The sequence below is a fragment of the Podarcis gaigeae genome (genome assembly GCF_964106915.1).
Source record: "Podarcis gaigeae genome assembly, chromosome: 2".
Lineage (NCBI taxonomy): Eukaryota > Metazoa > Chordata > Lepidosauria > Squamata > Lacertidae > Podarcis > Podarcis gaigeae.
This window is the reverse complement of record NC_139679.1, coordinates 85,831,569-85,859,250: the sequence shown is the minus strand read 5'-3', so window position 1 is coordinate 85,859,250 and position 27,682 is coordinate 85,831,569. Positions and strand designations below refer to the sequence as shown.

Sequence of the window (27,682 nt, the reverse complement as noted above, 5' to 3'; positions counted from 1 at the left end):
GCATAGCATCTGCTGGCGTTGGCTTCGCAGGCATTGCAGTACAGATCCATGCTGCTCTTTAAACCTAACATCCCGTATTGGCTCATAAAACCTCACAGAATAATTTTTGCAGGTGTAGTCATATGTTTGTACAAATTTTCAAATACTTGTTCAGTAGTGTTCTTCCATGCACTTTTCTCTTTCTTGTGATTTCTCTGCAAAGCATTCCTCTTTATCTTTTAATAGGATGCCTCAAATGCAAGGAATTGTTAAATTTAAAATGTGTTTACTAATGCCTAATTGTGAAATAATAATGACAACAATAAAATCTGAACTGTGGCATCATGCTTGTTTTCTACTTTTGTAACCCCTCCCCCCCCCAAAAAGGGTTATTTTTTGTTTCAGGGTTCTCAAACATTACTTAAACCCAGCTTCCTTCCTTTGGGTTCAGCCCCTTCCTCCCCCGAGTCCCCAAGCTTTTCCCTTTTAAAATTAATTATGAAAACATTTTGAGGTCTAGACTTTGCATTTTCTGCTTTCCAGGTTTAGTTCTGCATTTTTCTCTACTGCTAAGCAAACCAATTTTTTTGGGGGGGGGGTCCTCAGCTGATCCAGCTCTAAAAAAAGTAAAAGCAAGGCCACAGAGAAACCTTTGAGCAACAAATATGAATTTAACTTTGTTTTAAACTGATGAAAATGATTTCAAACAGGATCTCAGGAACCTGATTGTTCCTAATAAAATCTAGCTTGTAACGCTCTGTATTACATAAATTGTTATTGAAATACTCATCAAAAATATAGTGGATTACATGCTAAACTGCACAGACAGAAGTACATAAAATGTGTACATAGCAATACATTTTATGTTTTAGGACACACATGGATCTGAATGCTCCTTAATTTGTGTAAAGCTGTTGATGCTTTGAGTAGTTTTCTCCCTTCTCTGAGTTTTCTCCAGTTTCATGAAAGGATCAGAGTTGGGAGAGACAGAAGAGGTAGCTTGTGATTCCTACCTGACTTGCATCATTAAACATTACAGGAGGGGAAATTAAGGCATAGAGTTGAAGTCTGTTTCTTTTTCTTTTTGTAAATCTTACTTTTGATGGCAAGGCAGCCCTGTCGCCAGTGAGTCCTGCTTTCGTAGACTCTCCCCCCTTCTGTAAAACAATGAACACATTCAGGCACAACTCATGTTTTCAGTTATTAAAAAACAGAGCCGTCTGTCTCTGCCTGTGACTTTAATCTTTAAGCCTTTATTCCCTGTACCCCACCCCCTCTTTCTTCCCCCAACCTTTTGTTTGTGAAGTACAGAGCTACAGGATATGTGGGCCCAGAGGTTTTTTTAAAAAATGTATTGTACATTCTCTATGTGAGTACAGATGTTTATAACCCGGAGTGATGTTATTCCAGTGTTGGAGATGGTGGGAAGCTAACAAACACATTACTGGCGTCGCCTCTAAGCAGTGTTTTTGGCTTTTCATTCTTATTTAAAAGATTTGTGAGAACTGTATGGATTGATTAACAGTTTCTTGAGACTGTTCACTTGAAGAAGCCATTTGTTTTAAAGGTGAGCAGGCTCTATGAGTAAGAACGTTAACTTTCTTCACTGTAAATAAAGGTAGCAGGTACATGTAGCTGCACATAGGCCACACACTTTTTAAGGGTTGCGCTTTCAAGGTTGAACATTTACAATGCAGCTAAATGGAAAATTATTATTTCTATATTACAGTTTTTGAGCATCCACAGTGCAGATTTAGTATCCGAGAACATACATTTCCCTAGTTAATCTGTTAATTGCTATGTGGAATGTGGTTGAGTTAATATCTCCTTGACATTGTTTGAGAGGAGCCACTCACATTTCCTAGTCAGCATCATCATTTTGTGAACCTTTTCTCCTCAGTTTTGTTGAATATCTATCATCTATCTATCTATCTATCTATCTATCTATCTATCTATCTATCTATCATCTATCTATCTATCTATCTATCTATCTATCTATCTATCTATCTATCTATCTATCATCTATATCTATCTATCTATCTATCTATCTATCTATCTATCTATCTATCTATCTATCTATCTATCTATCATCTCTCTCTCTCTCTCTCTCTCTCTCTCTCTCTCTATCTATCATCTATCTAGCTAACTAGCTATCATCTATCATCTAGTAAGTACCATATTTTTCGCTCTATAAGACGCACCAGACCACAAGACGCACCTAGTTTTTGGAGGAGGAAAACAAGAAAAAAAAAATTCTGAATCTCAGAAGCCAGAACAGCAAGAGGGATCGCTGCGCAGTGAAAGCAGCAATCCCTCTTGCTGTTCTGGCTTCTGGGATAGCTGCGCAGTGAAAGCAGCAATCCCTCTTGCTGTTCTGGCTTCTGGGATAGCTGCGCAGCCTGCATTCGCTCCATAAGACGCACACACATTTCCCCTTACTTTTTAGGAGGGAGAAAGTGAGTCTTATAGAGCAAAAAATACGGTAAGTAAGTAAGTTTTTATTTATACCTTGTCCTCCCCGGTCAAGACAGGGCTCAGGGCGGCTAACTTCAAATATCAAATACATTAAAACACAATCAAACAATTGATTAAAATACAGCTTAAAAATTAGAATCAGGATAAAATTAAATGACTTATCATCTATCATCTATCTATCATCTCCTTTGGAGGCTGTGCACTCCTCCTTTCCTACATTGCCACACATCAAACCATATTTTAATTGAAATAATGGGGGATAGAAGTATGGCCTGAGTAGCAAAGGTTCTCTTTTCACACTTTATGCAGATTTCAAGTTGTGTCTTGATAACCAGCTCATCTTTGATGCTGGTTAGTGGGTCCTGAGTTGTCTGATGTGGGTTGACTTACAACAGAAAAGGCCATATTCTTCTACAGCGTCTTACATCCATCTTTGGACCTAAGTCTTTTCAAGTTCTCTGCAACGTTCTCTTTTGTTAGCTTGCTGCATCTACATAAACCCTGCTGTTGCTTTTAGACCAGGGATGTCCAGCAGGTCGATCTCGATCTACTGGTAGATCCCTATGAGGTTTTGGTAGATCGCACTGCTAAAACTGACTCCTCACATGCCCCCATGCCCTGCCCTCCATTGTTGTATGATCTCTGGAAGGGAAGACGGAGCTTTCTCTGTGCTGCTGTTTTGATCCATAGTGATTTTTGTGAGTGACTTTATCCCTTTGTCCCTTGCCTTTACCGCCCCCCAAAAATAGAATTCCCCCCAAGCTTTTTGTAAATCCCCGCAAAAAGTTCAACAACTTTGAGCTGAACCCCAAAAAACGGGGGTAGATCACTGCCAGTTTTTAATTCTGAAAGTAGACCACAGTCTCTTGAGACTTGGCCACCCCTGTTTTAGACCATCCACTCATTACATAGGTTGTCATTGCCTTGGTCTTTTTAAAATTGTAGGTTCTCCATACTAGTTCTGCTTTATTCCTCCCAAGTCGTCTCTTTGCAGCTTTAATTGTGATAAAATACTATTTGTGGTCTTGTGAGGCATTTGCTTTTAAGTGTTAGCTGTTCAGGGCAGGCAATTTCCCCTTTCTGGTCCATCTAGGATATATTCACTAAAAGGAGTTCGCCCTATTTTCCTTATTAGAAAACTTCACATAAATGTGATGTAAATTAAGACAATACATTTAATAAAATTAGTTTTTTCTAACCTATTTGCATTTCAGAACTCTCTTTTTTTTAAAGTTTCACTGAGTCACAGATGCCATTTATGGTCAGCTGTGTAAGGCCCAAGGTTAAATGCTAAGTTACAGTTAATTTTCCAAAGCATTGCATGAGCACATATGGTCTTGATACCAAAACAAAATACCTCCCAACAAGAGGACTGAAGCTTGAACTAATCACACTTCTGCTGAATATTCAGAACCAACTCAACAGGCCATAGGATAATCCTAAATTGCTCTGGATATGGCACATTCTCTGTTTGAGAAAGCATGTGTTTGCTATGTTTTTAGTTTGTGTGCCATGCACAGGTGGCATTTAAAAAAGGGTTTTGGAGTACCTCAGTGATGATTCAAGTGGGAAAGTAGGCAGCTGGATATAAAGATAAATTGATTAGAGTTCATCTTGAAACACACCCTGTGGCATAGAGTGCATGTGGATGTGATTAACATGTTAGCCCCATTCCCTCCATTTCCATTAACATAATGGAAACTGGCAGAAGTCAATGCCCAATAGATGCTTCTGACCCCTGGTCAGCCACCAGTGAATTGCCTTTTCTGCATCTTCTTCAGTTTAAACTGTTTGGGAAAAATTTTGTTACTTTCCTCTTCATGAGGACCTGCATTGGTATTTTAGAAAACATTGATCCTCAGCAGATTCACTTGCAAGCAAGTCCCACTGATTTTGGCGTGGCTTAGTTTGAGCACTGTATGTTTAGAAGTGCAACTTGAATCTCATTTATATATTTCTAAACTCCTGAATTGATTCCAGTCTTTAAACCAGGCTTCCTCAACCTCGGCCCTCCAGATGTTTTAGGCCTACAACTCACATGATCCCTAGCTAGCAGGACCAGTGGTCAGCGATGATGGGAATTGTAGTCTCAAAACATCTGGAGGGCCGAGTTTGAGGAAGCCTGGTTTAAACCTTGGAATAAGGTGTGGTTTCTCTGTTGGATCCATAATGAAAGGACTATTCATACATGAAGATTTCAGGTGTTCACCTAAGATATTTTAAGTCTATACCTGTAAGTGTAGAATATGAGCATATCAGATGTGCATATTGTACTTTTCAGGATGACAGGATCGGATGCTTTGGTGGTCAGACATATGTTAGACTGTGTAATATGTGAAAATGGCCCAAAGATAGAAAAAAATAGATATGGGTCAATTTATGTTTGTGAAACAGAGACAAATGTTTTGTTTTGAAGGCTCAAATTTGCTAGAAATTAATTGCCATTGTGTTTTTGCACATGACTTCAGCTACATGACTTTAGTCCTCTTCTTCCATGCGCTTGGGCTCATATGCTCCTCATTCACCTCTTTTCTCTAGGTACAGTCGCAAAAAGACATTATGGCCATAAATCCAGGCCTCATGCATGCGATACTAAACAATGGTTTAGCATTACGTACAACATACCCACTGTTTTGGTATTGCTTTCCGATAGCATTCCTATAACATTTTCTATACTTGAGTTTGGAATAAGAGTATAAAATTGACATGATTCAGGTAGTCACTTCTAAAGCCTCGACATCTTACCCAACAGAGCTAAAATTCTATAATTGCAGTTTCATTAAAGTTGTCCAGTCCTGTTTCAAAATCTTATTTGTTTTGCCATGTGATGTTTATTATTTCCCTTAAGTAACTGAAAATGAGGACCTTTATTGCTCCAGTGGGTGAGAGGGTGGTGACCAAACAGGACTCAAGAGGCTAAAATATATTTAGAAAGATTTATTTTAAATAGTCTAGTGAATTCATTTCCATTTGTGAAAGATTTGAGCATAATAATATCAAACAGTAATCAACAATTCATTATTGATGAATGAATATTTGGGGAGAAAAAAAACAGTATATGCAGGTGAAGATTATATGAAAAAAGGATATGAATATGCAACTTAACTCCACTGGGCTAGTAATATTTGAGAAAGGAGAATATATGGGCTTGAGCAGAGATTAAAGAGTCATTGGGGCAGTGTGATCACATAACATCCCCACCCACAAGTGTATTTTAACACCTATTGCTTAGAGGTTATTTTGTTCAATCAACAACACTGGTCTGATTGAAAGCATTGCTTTAGGATAGGTTTTCAGTTAGGAAATTTAGTTAACGTTCATGTACATTTGCTATTTAATTTTGCACTATCAATTTTGATTGGCTGCTCCATTTTTGTTAAGGCCTTTTTCGTTGAATTCTAGCAATGATTTCAGGTCTGCAGTCTTGGGATGGGTTATTTTCCTATAGCTGTTTTTACAGTTGTTTCGGCTTCCACTCTTGTTTTTAACCTTCTTCTGTTTACCTCCCTCCCACAAATTTCCATACTTAATCTGCTATGAGACGAATGGTGTGCAATTGAGGTACTTGGGGTTTACATGGAGGTACCGTATTTTTCCCTCTATAACACGCAGATTTTTTCTCCTAAAAAGGAAGGGGAAATGTCTGTGCGTGTTATAGAGCGAATGTGTGGTCCCTGGAGCCGAAAAATCAGGCAAAAATCAAATCACGCTTCACGGAGAAGGGAAACCTGAAAAGAGGAAGCGGCTGCTTTCCTGCATTCTGCCTCAGGGTCTTACTGCCCACCCTCCTCTGTTTCGTTGCTGTGTTTGCTGAAACGGAACAAAGAGCAGGGAAAGCCCCTCCCCTCCAGGCAAGCAGAGGGGAAAGCAGAGTGTCTAATTCCTCTCTGTGCTCCGGTGCTACTGGGGGAGAGGGAGAGAGAGAGAGAGAGAGAGAGAGAGAGAGAGAGAGAGATGGCTGGCTGGCTTGGGTGGGGGAAAACTTTTGCCTTTCTTTCCTCCCTCCCGTTAAATCCCTCTCCTGCATTCTTAGCCAGCAGCTTCTCTGCACACCCCTCTCATGTCCCTTCTTTATTTTTCCTTCACTCCCCACTTAAAATGTGGTTACAAAGCATAGATCCACATGGATCCTCAGGATCTTTGATTTGGGTCACCCCAATTCACCATCAGATCACATAGCATGTCCATGGCTACAGCCTGCCCCCCCAAAATCACACACCCACTGTTGCCTGGGGCTGCAATGGTGCAAAAACGTGGTTAAAAAGCATGGATCCACATGGATCCTCAGGATCTTTGCATTGGGTCACCCCAAATTCACCATCAGATCACATAGCATGTCCATGGCTACAGCCTGCACCAAAAAAATCACGCACCCACTGTTGCCTGGGGTTGCAATGGTGCAAAAATGTGGTTATAAAGCATGGATCCACAGGGATTCTCAGGATCTTTGCATTGGGTCACCCCAAATTCACCATCAGATCACATGTCTGTGGCCACAGCATGAAGCACAAAAATGATACATCCACTGTTTCATTCAGAATGTTTTTTCCCTTGTTTTCCTCCTCTAAAAACGATGTGCGTGTTATGGTCAGGTGCGTGTTATAGAGCGAAAAATACGGTAAGTTCAAGTGAGTGTAAAAAGCCCACTACATCCAGATCGCATTGGCATGCCTTGATTAAAGTTCTAGTTATAACTCCAGTTTTGATGAAAACTAATTATTTTTTCCCTATGGAAAGAGGAAATGCTGTGATTTGTTCTGCATACTTCGACTCATGTTTCTTTTTTCTACCCATAAAAAGTCATGTGAAAAATCAAGCTTGCTGCATATGCTTATTCTAGTGGATTGAATTTTTTTTTAATAATGTAAATGATAACTGCTTTGGGAGAATCTACTGCATGTTTTGAAAAGTGGTTTGTCTGTCTGTCGATCTGTCTGTTCTCTGTAGGTTTGGCTGTCACTTGAGATACTGTCACCAAACTAAGCATGATGGTTCTTTGGGTGGGGACAGCAATCATTGTTAACAATGGTCCACTGCTCACCATTTTGAATAAAGATGTTGTTGTTGTTGTTGTTTAGTCGTTTAGTCGTGTCCGACTCTTCGTGACCCCATGGACCAGAGAACGCCAGGCACCTCTGTCCTCCACTGCCTCCCGCAGTTTGCTCAAACTCATGCTGGTAACCTCGAAAACACTATCCAACCATCTCGTCCTCTGCCGTCCCCTTCTCCTTGTGCCCTCCATCTTTCCCAACATCAGGGTCTTCTCCAGGGAGTCTTCTCTTCTCATGAGGTGGCCAAAGTACTGGAGCCTCAGCTTCACAATCTGTCCTTCCAGTGAGCACTCAGGGTTGATTTCCTTCAGTATGGAGAGGTTTGATCTTCTTGCAGTCCATGGGACTCTCAAGAGTCTCCTCCAGCACCATAATTCAAAAGCATCAATTCTTCGGCGATCAGCCTTCTTTATGGTCCAGCTCTCACTTCCATACATCACTACTGGGAAAACCATAGCTTTAACTATACGAACCTTTGTTGGCAAGGTGATGTCTCTACTTCTCAAGATGCTGTCTAGGCCTGTCATTGCCCTTCTCCCAAGAAGCAGGCGTCTTTTAATTTCGTGGCTGCTGTCACCATCTGCAGTGATCATTGAGCCCAAGAAAGTAAAATCTCTCACTACCTCCATTTCTTCCCCTTCTATTTGCCAGGAGGTGATGGGACCAGTGGCCATGATCTTTGTTTTTTTGATGTTGAGCTTCAGGCCATATTTTGCGCTCTCCTCTTTCACCCTCATTAAAAGGTTCTTTAATTCCTCCTCACTTTCTGCCATCAAGGTTGTGTCATCTGCATATCTGAGGTTGTTGATATTTCTTCCGGCAATCTTAATTCCGGCTAGGGATTCATCCAGCCCAGCCTTTCGCATGATGAATTCTGCATATAAGTTAAATAAGCAGGGAGACAAAATACAGCCTTGTCGTACTCCTTTCCCAATTTTGAACCAATCAGTTGTTCCATATCCAGTTCTAACTGTAGCTTCTTGTCCCACATAGAGATTTCTCAGGAGACAGATGAGGTGATCTGGCACTCCCATTTCTTTAAGAACTTGCCATAGTTTGCCGTGGTCGACACAGTCAAAAGCTTTTGCATAGTCAATGAAGCAGAAGTAGATGTCTTTCTGGAACTCTCTAGCTTTCTCCATAATCCAGCGCATGTTTGCAATTTGGTCTCTGGTTCCTCTGCCTCTTCTAAATCCAGCTTGCACTTCTGGGAGTTCTCGGTCCACATACTGCTTGAGCCTTCCTTGTAGAATTTTAAGCATAACCTTGCTAGCGTGTGAAATGAGTGCAATTGTGCGGTAGTTGGAGCATTCTTTGGCACTGCCCTTCTTTGGGATTGGGATGTAGACTGATCTTCTCCAATCCTCTGGCCACTGCTGAGTTTTCCAAACTTGCTGGCATATTGAGTGTAGCACCTTAACAGCATCATCTTTTAAAATTTTAAATAGTTCAGCTGGAATGCCATCACTTCCACTGGCCTTGTTATTTGCAGTGCTTTCTAAGGCCCATTTGACTTCACTTTCCAGGATGTCTGGCTCAAGGTCAGCAACCACACTACCTGGGGTATACGAGACATCCATTTCTTTCTGGTATAATTCCTCTGTGTATTCTTGCCACCTCTTCTTGATGTCTTCTGCTTCTGTTAGGTCCTTTCCACTTTTGTCCTTTATTGTGGAAATCTTTGTACGAAATGTTCCTTTCATATCTCCAATTTTCTTGAACAGATCTCTGGTTCTTCCCATTCTATTGCTTTCCTCTATTTCTTTGCACTGCTCGTTTAAGAAGGTCTTCTTGTCTCTCCTTGCTATTCTTTGGAAATCTGCATTCAATTTCCTGTATCTTTCACTATCTCCCTCGCATTTTGCTTGCCTTCTCTTCCCCGCTATTTGTAAGGCCTCGTTGGACAGCCACTTTGCTTTCTTGCATTTCCTTTTCATTGGGATGGTTTTCGTTGCTGCCTCCTGTATAATGTTACGAGCCTCCATCCATAGTTCTTCAGGCATTCTGTCCACCAAATCTAAATCCTTAAACCTGTTCCTCACTTCCACTGTGTATTCATAAGGGATTTGACTTAGATTGTATCTTACCGGCCCAGTGGTTTTTCCTACTTTCTTCAGTTTAAGCTTGAATTTTGCTATAAGAAGCTGATGATCTGAGCCACAGTCAGCTCCAGGTCTTGTTTTTGCTGACTGTATAGAGCTTCTCCATCTTTGGCTGCAGAGAATATAATCAATCTGATTTCGATGCTGCCCATCTGGTGATGTCCATGTGTAGAGTCGTCTCTTGTGTTGCTGGAAAAGCGTGTTTGTGATGACCAGCTTGTTCTCTTGACAGAACTCTATTAGCCTTTGCCCTGCTTCGTTTTGATCTCCAAGGCCAAACTTGCCAGTTGTTCCTTTTATCTCTTGACTCCCTACTTTAGCATTCCAATCCCCTATAATGAGAAGAACATCCTTATTTGGTGTCACTTCTATAAGGTCTTGTAAGTCTTCATAGAATTGGTCAATTTCAGTTTCTTCAGCACAAGTAGTTGGTGCATAAACTTGGATTACTGTGATGTTAAAAGGTCTGCCTTGGATTCGTATCGAGATCATTCTATCATTTTTGAGATTGCATCCCAGTACAGCTTTCACCACTCTTTTGTTGACTATGAGGGCCACTCCATTTCTTTTATGGGTTTCTTGCCCACAGTAGTAGATATGATGGTCATCCGAGCTGAATTCACCCATTCCCGTCCATTTTAGTTCACTGATGCCCAGGATGTCAATATTTATTCTTGCCATCTCATTTTTGACCACCTCCAACTTACCCAGGTTCATGGTTCTTACATTCCAGGTTCCTATGCAATATTTTTCTTTACAGCATTGGACTTTCCTTTCGCTTCCAGGCATATCCGCAACTGAGCGTCCTTTCGGCTTTGGCCCAGCCGCTTCATCAGCTCTGGATCTACTTGTACTTGCCCTCCGCTCTTCCCCAGTAGCATGTTGGACGCCTTCCGACCTGAGGGGCTCATCTTCCAGCGTCATATCTTTTATATGCCTGTTGTCTTTGTCCATGGAGTTTTCTTGGCAGGGATACTGGAGTGGCTTGCCGGTTCCTCCTCCAGGTGGATCACGTTTGGTCAAAACTCTCCACTATGACCTGTTCATCTTGGGTGCCCTGCTCGGCATAGTTCATAGCTTCTCTGAGTTCTTCAAGCCCCTTCGCCACGGCAAGGCAGTGATCCATGAAGGGGTTGAATAAAGATGGCAGACCAAAATTAGGGATGTTTGGAGCTGTAGTCTAGCAATACCTGGATGGCCACAGATTCCCCACCTCTGCTCTGAAATCAGGGAACCCCCTCCCTTTCTGTTACTGAACATACCACTATGTGTTACAATATTCCAAAGAGGGAGTTCTTTGTCACTCTTAATGTCCTGAATCCTTTGCCCTACCTGGCAGCAATTCCCGCTAGCATATACAGTTTGTTAAGTCCAAAGTTCAACAATCAGGAAACACGGTCCGGGGTCAGTCCACATAAGCAAACTCCGAAGTCTAATGGACAGGAAACACAGTCCAGAGTCAATCCAAGTAAGCCATGTTCAAAGTCCAGCAGTCAGGAAAAACAGCCCAGAATCAACCCTGAAGCACAGTCCCATAGCCATCTTGGAGTATCCAAGCTGTATCCAAGCTGAAGTCTATCAGCATAGGCAGTTGAGCATATCCAGCACCTCAGCTCTGCTTCTCAGAGTGTACTTCCTGTTTCGCCCTACACCTCAGAGTCTGCTGTCTCATAGAGACGGAGGCCTCTCCAGTTCTGATGAGGGGTACTCCTCTTCTGGTCCCTGCATTCTGACCCCCATCTTCTTGCTGTCCTCTGTCATCCCATGTGTACTTTCCGCAACCCCAACTTCTGCTCTTCCATCCCCAGCTTGCCCTGGTGGATCCCAGTCATGGCTGCATCCCTCACTGGGATTCTCCTCCTTGTTGTCCTGCCAGTTTGTGGCACTTAAGGACCAGTGCAAAGCCCTGTCATTTTGGTAGGTGGGATGCATGTGAAGGGAAAGCCTCCATCTTGAGTGATTCTGTCACCAAGTGCAGCACTTCTATTGTGCCCTTAGGAGTGAATGGGAGCCATTCACTTATATGTGGGAAATGAGAAGTTTGCACTGAGTGGCACTTTTGGCTTGGGGACAGCAACTGCAGCCCCCAGAAGGTAGCTCATGAGAGAATGTGATCATTGGCCTGAATAAGATTCCCCCATCCCTGATTTAGGGCTTTACAAGAGTGTTGGCCAGGAAAGCTATGGAAAGCTACTGTGCCTTGTTGTAACGTTAGGAGTCAATGTAACTTCTGGCTATCTAGAAACACAGCAATTTTCTGTTCAAGGGTTTCTCTAATCAAATATCTTGACTCCTGCGGCAATTGGTGCTGGGTTTTTGTAGGAAGCAACGCAGAAATTAAGGAGTGACTGATTCCCTGATGTTCACCCCTGACATCCGGCCACCAGGGTTTAGTGACACCTTCCATATGGAACAGCATGCCTCAAAATACTTACGGGATTCTGGAACCACATTGGGAGTTCCTGTTTCTTTTCAAAATGTTGTCTGTCCAAAGGTCTGGTATCTGGTTTTGATACATGATTTGCATTCGTTTACAGAGGGTTTTTTCATGTATAGTTCATGCACTCTTGGCCCCCTCCCTTTAGTGTGGGATTTTGAAGGTTTGCATATCCTGGAAAAATCTTCCTTGTTCACCCCATCAGCTCCCCAAAGGTACCTACAAAAATCCTGTATGGCTTGTAGTATCTCCCAAGGTGTTACTATATATGAAACAGAATAATTTACGTACTTCTGAATGGGGATTTGGAGGGGGGGGAAAGCTAAGAGAGGGTGGTGGGGGAAGTTTTGTATGCACTGCATGAAACAGACAATATTTCCTGAAACAGGAGATATTAACCTCAAAGAATTTAAAATAAAATATTTATTTTATGATTTTTTTTAAAGAAAAAACCTTTAGTATAGAAGGAGAAAAGAGTAGAATAGTCAGTCTTTTTATCCTAAGTGCAGATGAAATTGATTAAACCTTTTAAAACTCGCCTCAGTCCACCCGGTTTATTAATTGAAGAATTTCCGCTTTCCCCAGAATGGGAAGTGCATATTAAAACAGCTTTGCCCCCGAATAGCAGTGATACTTGAGAACAGCACATTTTCTCTTCTGTGCTAGAGGAAATCCTAACATGGTAAAAAGCCATATATATTTTAAAATACATTCAAGGAAATGCTATTTCATTTTCTTGTAAAGCATGAAATCAAATTATAGCCCATGGCCCACAATTATTTTATTTCTACATTTTAAATTCCATTTTCTGCCATTTGCAGTGCCTGTGAAGAGGGGTTGTGCTGTTTGTGCAAAGAGAACTAAAGAGATTACCTAAACAAAAACAAAAAGGAACACAGCAGTAGCTTAAATAGGCAAGTAGTCAGAATGTTGTGCTTATGTTCAATCCTCCTGTGACATGTGAAACCTTTTAACTCATTCTCACTTGGACCCTCTTCCCTTTTCCTCTACTCGCTCAATTTTTATTGTGTTTGGAGATCAAGGCATGTACAGTTTTTGATATTGATAGATACTGATGGAGCAGTCTGATCATGTGCCAAGCTCAAGGCACCTCTTTTAGTTTTCATTTTTAGGGGGCAAAAGTTCATATGCTTTGAAATGAGTAGCTGGAAATTCATCTTTGGTGTTCGCATGCACTTATAAAAACACCTGGACATACAACACATGCCTGGAGTATTGTAGTCTCACTGTTCTAGTTGTAACAAAAAAATTCCTTCCAGTAGCACCTTAAAGACCAACTTAAAGACCAGTTTTGACTATGGCAGACCAACACGGCTACCTATCTGTAACTGTTCTAGTTGTGTGCAGCAAGCCTATTAAAAATAAAGTAACAATTCTTTTGATTCCAAGAAATGGAAGGGGAGGTCTATAAGTGATCCAGTCTTGACATTTGTAGCTCACTTAATTGGATTATTGTAAATGAGTTCCTATTATATATTTGGGCTATAAAAACAAAAACATTTTATATTTACTGATTAGGTATCCTTTTACATAGGGTACCAGTTCTGTTGGAAAGACACATGTGACTGGTTCTGTCCATGTGGGTTAAATTATTATTATTATTATTATTATTATTATTATTATTATTATTATTATTACCACCTGCCCTTTACTCTAAGTTCTCAGGGCAGATCACAACTGTTTAACTGTTAAAACAGTTTAAAACAAATTACAATCACAAGAATAGAGTGGGTCTTAGAAATATACATCTTGGGCGTCAAAAGGACAGGGTAAAGAGATGCATCTTCAACATACAATGAGAGCTGTATAGTGCAGGTTCCAGGTGTACCTCTGGGAGAAGAGAATTGCACAACTTATGAGCTGCTAAAGAGAATACCTTCTCCTGGGCCACCACCAACGCAAGATTCTCAGGGCAGTGGCTCTACCAAGAGGGCATCTTAGAGCTCTGCAATGGGAGAACCCATAGAAAAGTCTCTTTCACAAGCCCTTTCCAGACAGTGTTAATCTGCAGAGGGTGGGGGGCATGGGGATGAACATTGCTTTAATGGCTTACCTGTGGCCCTCCAGATGTGATGGGATTCCACCTTCCATCACTCAGTCCCAGGCTGCCATATGAAGGGGCTGCATGTTAGCTGTCTTGTTTTCTGCTGTTTTAGAGTCCCAGGATAGGCCATTCTGATGCTGAGGAAGTCACTGATAGGATAGAGCTCACATTCCAAGGGCAAGGCAAGTCTGGTTCTCCGTTCAGTATGGTGAACCAAGTCAAGGATGATGCTGCTGGATCTCAATCAGAGTTCTAAGGAAAGGCAAAAGACAGTACGCTTTTGGCCAATGCTGGCTAGGACTGCTGAATTGCCAATGTTGGGAAAGATTTTCTGTAATATACATTTCACTTCTCTGATTATGTCTTGTGACCTCACTCTAGTGAGTTTTTGTTTTTAGACTGCAGATGCATTCCAGGGTGAGCATATGTTTGTATTTATGTGTTTATACATGTTAGGGCTGCAATGGGCAACATTTTTTGGGTCAGGGGCTGGATTGGGTTTGCAGGACCTGCTGAGGGCTGGAGGCCAGCAGGGCTGGGATCAGAGCAATGTTCAGAGCCACCTCATTAATGTAAGAAATAACAATAACTTACAACACAGTGAATCCTAAAGCTATAATCATCTATTTGTGTGGGTGGATGGAGTGCAGTCATGAAATAGCTGTTCATTGCCATTTCTAGAAGGTGTAATAGGACTGACAGCACTCTCTTATATTGGAGAGGCAGCTAGAGGAGACTTGGCTGCAGCAGCCCATACACTACATGATAGTGTGCTGCTGCCTCCTATTTGGAAAGAAATCTACAAAGTATCCTTAATGTCTGTCTGTAGTGGTTTTAAGTTTGGGGGGGAAAGCCTGCTCTTTCCATCTTATTGATATATAGAATATATGGAGATGTGTGTTGTAGAGATCCCAGCCTCTGGTTGTTTGTTTTAAACTATAAAATACCCTCAATTCAAAAACTGTAGCTGAATCTGCATTTTGAGATCTTTTGGTCTAGCTTTCCTGGGAAATCGCTCATAGGTTGGAAATTTCCCCCCTCCTCCCATAGATTCACAATGTTTTTGTTTCTAGAAGATTTTCCCAATTTGTAATTGGTTCTATCTGATCATGGCTGGTGTATCCACAGCAGATTGTAATCGTTTTCTTGTTCAGTGATGCTTTCATGTATGCAGATCAGTCTTCTGCGTGTCTGCTTCATTCAGATTCATTTTGAGTCCCACTTGTCTGCCTTTGGTGGTTTCTGAAGAACTTTCTCATCTCTCAGATCACTTTTTATCTATATGGAACAATATCCTCTGAAAAACTGAAACAGTTCAGTTACTCTTTTTATTCCTTTTCCCCACAGTGTCTTTGGAAGATGTTCTCTCAGCAAATTGTGCAGGTTTATGGTGAGATAGCATCGGCTTGTTTTATTCCTGTCATTGTTTCTGATGTCCCTACCGCTGCGGCTGTGATAGTGTTTTCTTACCTGAATTAAAAGCCTTCTGTTCATGAGATTATATGCATAACAGTGCAGTGTTATATAGGTTCATCATCATATTCTCCTTTGTTGTTTAAGTCCTTAATACCTGTGGGAAATCTCAGATATCTTTGTAATCTTTTATTGTCATAAATATGGTTTGGCAGTGAGTTCTTTGCCCACTTATTTCATTTACAGATAGGTAGCCGTGTTGGTCTGTCATAGTCAAAACAAAAAAAATTCCTTCCAGTAGCACCTTAAAGACCAACTAAGTCAGTTCTTGGTATGAGCTTTCGTGTGCATGCGTATCTGAAGAAGTGTGCATGTGTATCTGAAGAAGTGTGCATGCACACGAAAGCTCATACCAAGAACTGACTTAGTTGGTCTTTAAGGTGCTACTGGAAGGAATTTTTTTTGTTTTCACTTATTTCATGTTAGTCAGGAGTTCATAAAATGTTACTTCGTAGGAACCCCCTCCTCTGCAAGCAAGCTCCCCCCTTATTGCACTCCCCCCGGAATGTCAGCCTTTAAGTGAACTCCATTGTCTTTCTTGACAGGCCTGTGGGAATTGCTACGTACCTGTGAAATCTGGAATAGGAAAAAAATTGACCCAGTTCCCCATGCTTGGCTTATGCCATAATAAATTTGCTAGTCTTTGCAGTGGCACAATACTTTTGGTTGTTGCTGGAGACTAAGAGGCTACCCCTTTGGAAACTGATCCTTTAGGTTTTTTTTAAATCTAAGAAAAGTAGGGTCAGTAAATAATACCTATCAAAAAGTTTGTCTGATACTTCCAGAAATGTTTGCCTTCCCCCACATGCATTTAAGAAAGAAGTTCCATATTTGTGGGGCATCCCCTGCTTCTTCCAGTGCCACGACTTTCCATTCCTGGCGTGCAGTAGGAAGGATATGCTTGGTCTGATTCAGAGATTGCAGTTTCCCATGACATTTTCCACCCTCTTAGGCTTGTGGAGATGTTCATAATACAGTTGAGCTAGAATAACGTAAGCTTCTAATATTGCAAATTTCCTATACAAAAGCAAGCCCTGTGTAGGAATTTTGTAATGGCTGAAACCACCCTTGGTCTGTAGCGGTGTTGAGGGAGAAATCAGGATGTTATGCAGTGTTCATGCCTCAATGCTTCTTCCTTAATTCCTTTCAGCCATGCTGGTCGAGATCCAATTTACATTGATGCAGGAATTATAGCTAGCACTATTCATTGTTTACGAAACACCTCAGCATTTCAGATTCTTTAGCAGTCACTGTTTCAGGTAAAGTGGTTCTTCTTTTACAAGTTGGAAACAAAAGCTGAGAGATAGTGACAGCTAAAACTATACAAATTAGTTCAGGATTCACTTAGGCCTGATGTTGGCAGTTTACAGATCCAATGTGGTTTGGTTTTTGTGAAATTCACATTACAACACATCGGTTTTATGGAATGATTTGATTAATTTTATCTGATAAATCAAAATGCCTCAGTTCTTAAGGGCTTCAATTTTGAGGAGATTTCGGTTGAAAACAATGGTATAGTTGTAGGCTTGCTATGGTATAATCAGCAACAGTTTTATCTGTCGAAAAAAACAACGTACAGGGATACCTCTGGATACGAACGGGATCCGTTCTGGAGCCCCGTTTGCACCCTGAAGTGAATGCAACCTGCATCTGCGCGTGCGTGGGTCACGATTCGCCGCTTATGTGCATGTGCGTGATGTCATTTTCACCGTCTGCCCGTGTGCAAGTGGCGAAACCCGAAAGTAACGCGTTCCGTTACTTCTGGGTCGCCGTGGAGCGCAACCCGAAAACGCTCAACCTGAAGCAACTTCAACCCAAGGTATGACTGTATACCCACTATATTCCAAAGCATATGCTGTTGTATCAGGCATTACTTGGACATTGCTACAATTAACAGGCAGCTGAATTCTAAGTTTAATGTAATTCATTAATGACATTAAAGTAACATAAAATACACCACAACATTACAAATAATGAATACTAGGTACTCTGAAAAAACATTTTAAAAGCACCCAAAATATGTAATTCATTTTTGCAACACTTGAGTATGCAGAATGGTGTATAATAATTTTCTTTAACCTCATAGCCCTGTGAACTAGGTAAATGTTGCTGTTCCCATTTTAGAGAAGGACACGTTTCTCCTGGAGTCAAAGGTTGAAGTGAAACATCATAATCTTACTGCTTAAAATTAATGCACCCCCAGTTTATGTAGATTTCTAGCATTTAAATGAGGACAGCTTTTAATGATTAGCCAAAGAGTGGTTTCACATTTTAACATGCTGAAGTTACTTGTTTTCTCATGAGTTAGTAAATAATGCACTGTGACCCATACGTCTGCTTGAATCACTGCATTGTAGTGCCCCAAAGATAATCAGAAAACATGGTGTCAGCCTGTTAAATGCACACGTGAAGCCATCCAAATGTTTGATAAGATGGAAATGGTGCTTTATTGCTTTGATTTTGTTTCACCAGTAAAAGATGGTCAGATACATTATGCTGATTGTGTATCTTGCCCTTGTGCTCCTCAGCTTTGATTACTACAGTGTGCTGCATTTTAATGCACTTTTAAGCTGAATTTTTTGAGCTCATGGACATTCTAAATGAGTGTGTATGGATATGGATAGCTGATTATATCAGGTAAATAAAGTAACCCAAGAAAAAGCAAGCAAGCTCTTAAATTCTGATGGTAAAGGAGAAACAGAAAGAAAAACAATTATGGTAAATCACGTGTCTTGGCCATAACCTTTTTTAGCACAACCTGTTTTAGCATAACTTTTAGAATGTTGTTGTTAAGGATACAGTGGTACCTCGGGTTAAGTACTTAATTCATTCTGGAGGTCCGTTCTTAACCTGAAACTGTTCTTAACCTGAAGCACCACTTTAGCTAATGGGGCCTTCTGCTGCCGCCGCGCCGCCAGAGCACGATTTCTGTTCTCATCCTGAAGCAAAGTTCTTAACATGAAGCACTATTTCTAGGTTAGCGGAGTGTGTAACCTGAAGCGTATGTAACCTGAAGCGTATGTAACCCGAGGTACCACTGTATTATTGTTAAGACAAGTGAAACTGTCTGAAACTGCTGTTAAAATGCTTTATAATTCAGTCCATATCATATAAAGCAGCACACCTTTTGAATAAGGCTATGACACATAACTACATTGTGCCAGTTCAGAGGTGCATATCTTAAGCCAAGATGTAAATAAGTGTTGTGACTTAAGCTCTGAGTGAACAGATGAAGGGGGGGGGGGGAGCCGATAGGAGGCTATACATTTCCAAAATCTCCATAACTGAGCGCCATGGCCATTGTTTGGTCTCTGGTGAAGAATACACATATTTTGACACAGCACTATTAAGTTTGCTGGCTGGAGGGATTGGAAGGAGGAGGTTTGAAGTAGCCTTAGACAAGGGATCATAAGAACCATCTCATTTAGTTTGCTCTTGTGCATTTCTAGTCTCATTAGGTGGGGAAAGCAAGAGTTGTGCTCTTTGGCCTTCCCCTTCAGTTACCAGGCTGAACTTCTGCTGTGGTGAGTCTGTTCCACCCATGTTGGTTCTCCACTTAGGGATCTAAATTGGGAGCCACCATAAGTATAGCAAGTCCCTCGGAGCAGAAGTTCAGCCTGGACTTGTGGGGGCTGCAGGGACATGCTGTTAGGATTATGATGGAGGGACGGGGCCAGCAAGCAGGGCCCCCCACTCTGTGAACATCTGGAAATTACTGAATTGGGTAAACATCTGGTGCACACTCCTGACTCCATATTATTGATCCTATTGCCACCCCTTTAAGTTTAATCTAATAGGGAGTTTTTCATGGTGAGAAGAATTTGACAGTGGTGTTTTAGCTGTTGTGGAGCGTTGCAGCATTTATAGCACATTTTTAAGTCACGACTATCAGATTGCTTTTTTAAAAAGTTTAAATTGTTCAGTTAAAATTATGTTGGGTCAGTGCGGTTCTGAAATGAGATGAGATATATTGTATTTTTTTTTATTTGATACTCTGTGGAGCAAAATTAAATTTTGATTTCTGTTTTCTTTGTTTAATTATTTTCTGCCCTAGTGTTATAATCATTTAAATATCTAGAAAATGTAGAATGTTCACTGTGGAATTTTATCTAAGCCACCTGTTTTCTTTGGTTATAACAAATATGGGTGATATTTGCAGTCACACTTTTACTGTCTTGAACTTTAGACACTGATTCCATATTTTTTTATTTCAGGGGCTCAGATAATTGACCTGATGATGCTCGTGATAGACGTAACAAAAGGGATGCAGACTCAGTCAGCAGAGTGCTTGGTGATTGGGCAAATTGCATGTCAGAAAATGATTGTGGTTTTGAACAAAATAGACCTTATTCCAGAAAGTAAACGACAAGCTGCTGTTGAGAAGATGTCGAAGAAAATGCAGAAGACCTTGGAAAATACTAGGTATGTAACCGAGCGAGCCAGATATGTACATGAAAGAAAGAGTCAGAATGACCCATGTTCTATAAAGAAAATCCCTAAATCAAAGCTATCCAGGGTAGTACCCACAGCTCAGGGGATCATGTATGAACATGTTCTGTAGATGACTGTGTAGTTTTCACATGCTTTCCATGGAAATGATTGAGAGCTATCCCACAGATGAAAAATGCCCTTTAATGATTTGATCAAAATGAAATCTCCTGCTTTGAAGGCTTAGTTATAACACTTTTTTTCCCATACTTTTTCATGCTTGCAAGTGTGTACATATCCAGCCATAAGGTGTAGTATTGTGATTGGTTTTGCATGGGTGTTAAATTGTCACTTATTTTATATGTCTAGTTACAGAGACAGGTTAGTTTGCTATATTCCTGGCCTGCTGCTCTATTAGTGCCTTTAGCATCTGCATCTAGAGATACAACTTCATTTTTCTGTGAAATATCTACAGAGCCACTATCCAGCGGCAAGTTGTTTATGAAGGGAGCTGCTGTTGTTGAAGTCATGGTTACAAGTGGGTACATAGAGTGGATTTCCCCCTCACATAGAAAGATTGCAAAGCCAAGCCTAGGAATCTTCATTCTTCACCTGCTATGTTCCTTCCCCTTCTTAAGTTCCGAGAGTTTCAGCAGAAATAGAGTATGCATTTTGAATACTGAATGTTTGACAAGTACAAGAGGACAAAATAAGTCGGCCAAACTAGGTTGCATAAACCACCTTATGTCTTACTCTGATTGCAGGATAGTGTCTTTTTGTTCCACCAAACAATCTGAAACATCTTACTGTTTTATCAGTCTCTCTGCTCGTCTTTGCCCTGTTTCCTTTTCATCAGTACACCATAAAGGTCACTGAGTTAAATTTCTATTTGCAGATTTGATAGAGACAAAGTCCCATCAGTTTAAACTGTCCTTCAAGGTAGTTGCTGGAGGGCAAACAAATGTAAATAAGCTGCGATTTTTGTGTGTGTCAACCTGTTTTATAGTTTGATTCCTCTTTATTTTGTTATTCTTTGGTAAGTAAATACTTTCACATTTGCTCTGAGCTATCTTAAAATTTCAAAGCTCTAATTTCTGATTGACCTCAAATGCATGGTAAAGAATTTTATAGTTCTGGCTGTTTGTAAAATCAGTCAGGTAATATAATATCAGTGGCTTCAGTATTGGGTAAGAATGTAATTTCAGTAATAAGGTCCATGAGACTGCAAAAACCGAGCAGAATTATTATTTTACAACAACACCAACTGAAGGATTTCCTGAAATGTTATTTACTTGCTAGAAAGTTTGGTTTACAGTACATCTGTGATGCATCTGTTATGTTTGAACATACTGGCAACAGATGTTCAGCTGAGGGGAATATTCAGGTGAGTTGTACTTGTGAAACCGAATACTTATACTTGAGTTTATCCTTTCTCTATAATGTTGTCCCCGGAAAATGAAAAGGATTTTCTAGCTTTTACTTGAGTTGATATTACTGCTACTACTTGACACTGGGTTAAATATGCAACCTTGTTATAAATCAAGAGAAAATGACCACTGTAGAGGTCAACACCCTTCAACACCCAGATAGACTGAGGATTCTGACTGTAGGGTTGACAAAAGCTGGAAATATATAGCAAGGATATAAATGTCATATTAAAAATCCTCTCACCCTCTTCTCTGTTAAACCTTTGTAGCCCTTTGAACCTCATAATTTCTCAGAAGCCATTTCACCAGGCCTTCTGGCATATCTTGGAAGTTAAAGTGCAAGTGTGTTCTACAGAAAAAGAGCTCATAAATTAGAATGCTTGATCTTCCTTCCTCCATTATTAAAACTCAGGGTCATGCAATCTCATATTTTTCAGGTGATCTCTGTCTTTGTGATTAGGAATATGATTGTTTCCATCACCAAAGCAACATTTGGCCAGCAGGAATTTCTGAAACATTCCTGATTCTTAGTATGTAAGCCAGCATACATACTATGGCTTATTGGAATGATGTAGTCATGCGTAAGGGATGCGGGTGGCGCTGTGGGTAAAACCTCAGTGCCTAGGACTTGCCGATCGTATGGTCGGCGGTTCGAATCCCCGCGGCGGGGTGAGCTCCCGTCTTTCGGTCCCAGCTCCTGCCCACCTAGCAGTTTGAAAGCACTCTTAAGTGCAAGTAGATAAATAGGTACCGCTTTATAGCGGGAAGGTAAACGGCGTTTCCGTGTGCTGCTCTGGTGCTGGCTCGCCAGAGCAGCTTTGTCATGCTGGCCACGTGACCCGGAAGTGTCTCCGGACAGCGCTGGCCCCCGGCCTCTTAAGTGAGATGGGCGCACAACCCTAGAGTCAGACACGACTGGCCCGTACGGACAGGGGTACCTTTACCTTTAGTCATGCGTAGTCCTGCTGCTCACACTGGTCAGGATGGAAGCTTAGGAGATTGTGCCTCCCTGCCTCTACCTACCAAGTTTAGTGAAACAATCCTGTGTTGCATAAGTGTTACCAGAACCTGTTAGTTTCAGAACCTTGGAGTTTATACTAGCCGACTAGCTTCCACCATGCTCCAATAAAGGTGGATGCAATAACAGTAGCTGTATCAAAAGCTTAACAGTTTGCTTAGAAAGCTCCATGTCTCATCCCCAATTCCCACAGCCATTATCTCTCCCACCTCCTTTAAGTGGCTTGTGAAGGAGTAAGGGCAAAACCTTTGTTGGGCTGGTTTTCAAGCTGAATTTTATTTTCCTTAAGAAAATTGTATTTGTGCATTATGTTAAAACACTTTAGCAAGCTGACACATTTTTCTCTAGGGTGTAACAAATTGTCTTATTTATAGATTATAATGTAAGGATTTTTTCCAGGACCGATTGGATGCTTTTGTTTGGGGAACATGCCTATTCCTCTGAAGTTTGTGGATCAGCCTCCTTGCACCAGACATCCAGATTAGTTTTTAGTAAATTTATCTTTACCTCTTAGCCACACTTCTAGTACTCCTTTTAGTGATTCTGCTCTCTGCTGGCACTAGCCCATTAAAGATGCTTAGATGTGAAGGCTGGATTAGATACTGCAGGAAGTTAGACTAGCTGCCCTTTTGCCCTGCAGTTTTGTGGTTCTTATAGTTGCCAGTTTTGGCTCTTTGAGTGAGCTGCATATATTTCTACACAAAGGGCTCCTTTCTCATTCCTTTTGAATGCATGTAGGCTCTAATGAATGTATGGGGGCTGCGGATGAATGCAGAGAGGCACTTAAGGACTTCCAATGAGTTGAATGGATTATTTGCTAAAATATTAGTGATACAATCCATGCTAACAGAGAGGCATAGCATCAAACCAGATTCATATCATGCAGAGGACAGGAATAGGAATAGGAATTGCATCCTCCTTGGCAACCCGTAGGCGACTTCATTACTGTGTACCATGAATTGTAAAGCTGGAAAGAAAGTGATGGCATTCACTCAAAGTCTCCACGCACTGAAGCAGGATCCTCTGAATCTATGTACATCTTAGACCAGGGGACGTCTAGCATTTTGACACTAGGGGTGAGAACATTTTTGACACAGGGAGCTTTTCAAGCCCCTGTAGCACTGCAACGTGGAAAGCTGTGCCTGCTGAAACCGCTTTTAGGTCAATGCAAATAGTACAGTAGCCCTAATATTCAAAGTTTGGTCTTCCCTGATTTGATGGTGGGCCAGTTTGGCTATAATGCTGAATCATTGCTTAGTGTTGCACAGGAGTAGTTTTTCTGAACCAGTGTTTCTGCTGCTTACTGTAATGGCGCAAGGCAGGGAGGTGGCAAGGTCAGAACTGTGTTGCTGCATTGGTGGGTGTGCTGGATTGGCTGTTCCTATATATATTTCATTTTATAACAAACTCTTAAAAATCAAGTTATTACATATTTCAACTGCCTTCCCCCTCTTTCTGTGGTTCCTTATATTTATAATATTTTCCCTCCATTTCCAAATTAAACCGATTTATTATTTAACACATACAATCAGTAGTTGTTTGGACATCCTGCTAATTTCTTAATCTCTTTGCAATATTTTTGTAAACATTCAATAAACGATTTCCACTCTATATTAAAAACATTGCAGTCTTTATTTCTTATTCTTCCAGTCAGCTTCGTTATTTCTGCATAGTCCAATAGTTGCCATTCCTCTTTTGCCAGGACGTTTTCTTCCTTCCATCTTTGGGCAAATAACATTCGAGTGGCCATGGCCGCACGAATAAAGTGATTTTTATATTGTTTAGGTATCTCTGGTCCCATAATTCCCCAAAGAAAAGCCTTCGGTTTCTTCATAAAAGTTGTGTCCCTGTACCATCCTGGTCTGCGACAGCATGTCAGGAGGGCGGCTCTGCCTCACTCTCTCACCACACTGGCCTCTCATGGTCTTATGGGCACAAGCTGCAGCATTCCTTGGACTCGCTCTTCCTGCTTTTTAGGCACCCGAGTTCTCCATTACCTCAAACTTTGAGGGACTTTGGTAACTTCAAAGTCCAGTTAGTGAACAAAGCACAGTTTGATCCTGGCTTGTCTGAGCTAACTACAATTTAAACTGACAAGAGGTCCCTGATTTCAGATGTAACATGGAGCTCTGGTTAATTTAAAATAGAATGTGGAAGCTTTCAATCTGCTGTTCTTGTGAGTGAATGTGTGTGTTTGTGGTGGAGGGAGAGCTGATGAGCTTGCATCTTACTGCAGCTTCTGCATATAATATTAAACTGTGTCCAGATTGGCCTATATCTGTAGATGTGGGTCTCAAATAAAAGCGGCACCCCTTCCTCCAGTTTTGTGATAAATTTGGCTGACTGGTTTATTTATTTCTGTAGCACATCTAGCATTCCAAATGCTTCACAGTGCTTACTGTATTCTTAAAAATCCCACAAGTGTTAAATTCTCCGTTGCTTCTGTTACAGATTCAGGAGCCAAGAGATTGTGATAGGCCCAAGAGTTTATCCACTAGTGACCAGTAATTTGAACCCAGTCCTTCTAGGTCCAAGACTGCATGTCTGCAAACTCTATCTGTCAAACCCAATTTTCTTAGTGTAGATCCTGTCTATCCGATATGTCACGTCTACTTGTGTGAACGTTGATACCTCGTAGGAAGTGGAGGACAGGGGAGACATCTGAAAATCTCAGGGGGAAATGGAAATTCTCACCTCAGTTGGCCACATTTGAGGCACAAGATTAAAGCAAGCCATGTAATACTGCACCCCTTCCCCACTTCTTCTCCTCTTCCTACTGGCCCTGATATATGTTTGGTGGCTCTTGTATAACTTAATATGTTTTTATAGAGTGGAGCTGTAGTCTTCTTCATTTTCCAGTGTTTTAGCAAAGGTATTACTGTGAGAAGCAGGTGTTCTGATGCCACTAAAACTGGTTACAGGGGGGAAAAGTTTGTTCCCAAGGTATGCTATATGTTAATACATTTGTAAGAGCAATATGTCATGTTTTCAGCCCTTGCCTCTGAAAAAAAACAGACACCAAGGCACCTAATTCAACATTAATTTATATGTATTAGGAGAGATTGCCCAAATGTATTTGGATAAAAATAATTGAATTTCCAAAAAGCTTTATGGTTAATCGCTCGAATTCTCAGTACACATTTTTATCGTCCTTTCTCCCTGGGAACCTTAGGCTTATGGCACATAAACAGAGAAAATACCTTGTATACAGGATTAGTGTTAGATAACTTCAGTGGAAGGGCAATACACTTGGGCTGTGATCCCAGTGGAGCCTGCACTGGAGCAGCTTTGAGAATCAAACTTCCCATGAACATTCTTGCTTTGTCAAAAAGTTCCCTTCCCCCAGGAACTTGCCCCTTTGAGATGAAAATCTGAGGCTTTGGAGCCTGAAAACAAAAAAGGCAAGGGACAGGCCTTTGACTCAGAAACTTCTTGCCAGTATTTGTTATGTGGCTGAAGTTGAATGCTTGCTAGAACTGAGCATTTACTGTATTTGTAACATTTTCCTGCCCCCACTTTTTATGGCAGAAAATGAGCTATTGTTATTCTGTTTACTTAGGTTTTTGTCTTAAGAAGGAAAAAAAGCCTTCTTTTAAAAAGTGCCAATAGTATTTGTGAGGCAAAATCTGATCGCAGGTGCAGAAGATACGTGGCAGAGGATTCAGCATCCTGAGAATGTCAGCTTTCGATTTTTAAATACCTTCAATTGCTGATTTGAAGTTCTTCATTATATAGGCGAGTCTTATATAAATATTGCTGATTCTTGCTGAGAACCCCAAGCTGTCTGAAAGAGAAGCCATAGCAGAGTGCAGACCATGTATTTTGTGTTTAGGAAGCCCAGCTCCAGTTTCTAGATTCTCTGGTTCCATACTCAGCTAGCAGGAGATGTAAAAGTTGTCTGTCTGAGACCCTGAAGAGTCCCTGTGTTGATGATAACTTCTGAAACTTGGCTACTCCTAATTTATTACTTGCCTACAAAGTAAGAAAGAGAAGGCAGAACGCATACAAAGAGACATGCTATAGCCTTGAAAAGTCCTTCACTGAATATACCATGATGCCATTTGCAGGTGGAAGTGTACTGTTATGTGATTTGATTTCTGTTGAGTTGGCACCCCTGAAAAATCAGGAAAGTGTTGTGGTTTTCCTGGTGAAAGCAGGTGGGCAGGGCACAGTTGTCTTGGAGTTTGTGGGGCTGCTCCCTGGAACAGAGCCAATGCAGTAGGATGAGGCTGGGTCAAATTAATTTTTCCCATAGTTTCTTTGGACCAGTCCTTGGACTTGACTGGGTCATTAGCCTATACGCAAAAAATGTAAAATGTCCTTATTTAGGCACGTGCTCGGGAGATTGAGGAGGAAGGTCTGGATTGGTTAGGTGCCACTCAAACTGTATTTGGTCTAGTTATGCTTTTTTAGTTTTTTAAACATTAATTGGTTTCAGGGAATATTCAACATGTTTGTTTGTATGAAATCATCGCTGGGCAGGAGGGTGTTATTACTGGAATTTTATAGTGTAGTTTATTTTCTTCTCTGAGCCACTTAGGAATGGAGTGGTCTTGAAATCTATTTTTAAAAAGAGAAATAAAAAGAAGGAGTGACTTGTCTCTGAGGTGGAATTCTCTTTTCTCAGGTTCCATGGGTGCCCTATAGTTGCCACTGCAGCAAAGCCTGGCGGACCAGAAGCTCCAGAAACAGTGACGCCGATAGGGGTTTCTGAACTAATTGAGGTATGTGTCATGGAAATGTTGTCAGTCTGGGCATGCTACAAATCCTTGTGTCTGAAGGATAGTGTGAAATGATTTAATTGGAGGGGTGTATCTGAAGCAGTAGGGGACGCAGGTGGCGCTGTGGGTTAAAGCCTCAGCGCCTAGGACTTGCCGATCGAAAGGTCGGCGGTTCGAATCCCTGCGGCGGGGTGCGCTCCCGCTCCTCGGTCCCAGCGCCTGCCAACCTAGCAGTTCGAAAGCACCTCCGGGTGCAAGTAGATAAATAGGGACCGCTTACCAGCGGGAAGGTAAACGGCGTTTCTGTGTGCGATTCTGGCTTGCCAGAGCAGCGATGTCACGCTGGCCACGTGACCCGGAAGTGTCTCCGAACAGCGCTGGCCCCTGGCCTCTTAAGTGAGATGGGCGCACAACCCCAGAGTCTGTCAAGACTGGCCCGTACGGGCAGGGGTACCTTTACCTTTACCTTTTTATCTGAAGCAGTCCCTCACCAATAGAATTAGGCA

General features: G+C 41.3%; 1 protein-coding gene across 4 annotated transcripts in view; it reads left to right on the top strand.

The window, feature by feature from the left end:
• Positions 1-27,682, top strand: part of EEFSEC (eukaryotic elongation factor, selenocysteine-tRNA specific) — a 159,850-nt gene that overhangs the window by 30,286 nt on the left and 101,882 nt on the right. For all 4 annotated transcript variants that reach the window (XM_083727174.1, XM_083727177.1, XM_083727175.1 and 1 more), the window contains exons 3-4: positions 19,797-20,004; positions 27,083-27,179. In XM_083727174.1, coding sequence (XP_083583300.1) covers positions 19,797-20,004; positions 27,083-27,179 — 305 coding nt within the window. The remainder of the gene's footprint in view (positions 1-19,796; positions 20,005-27,082; positions 27,180-27,682) is intronic.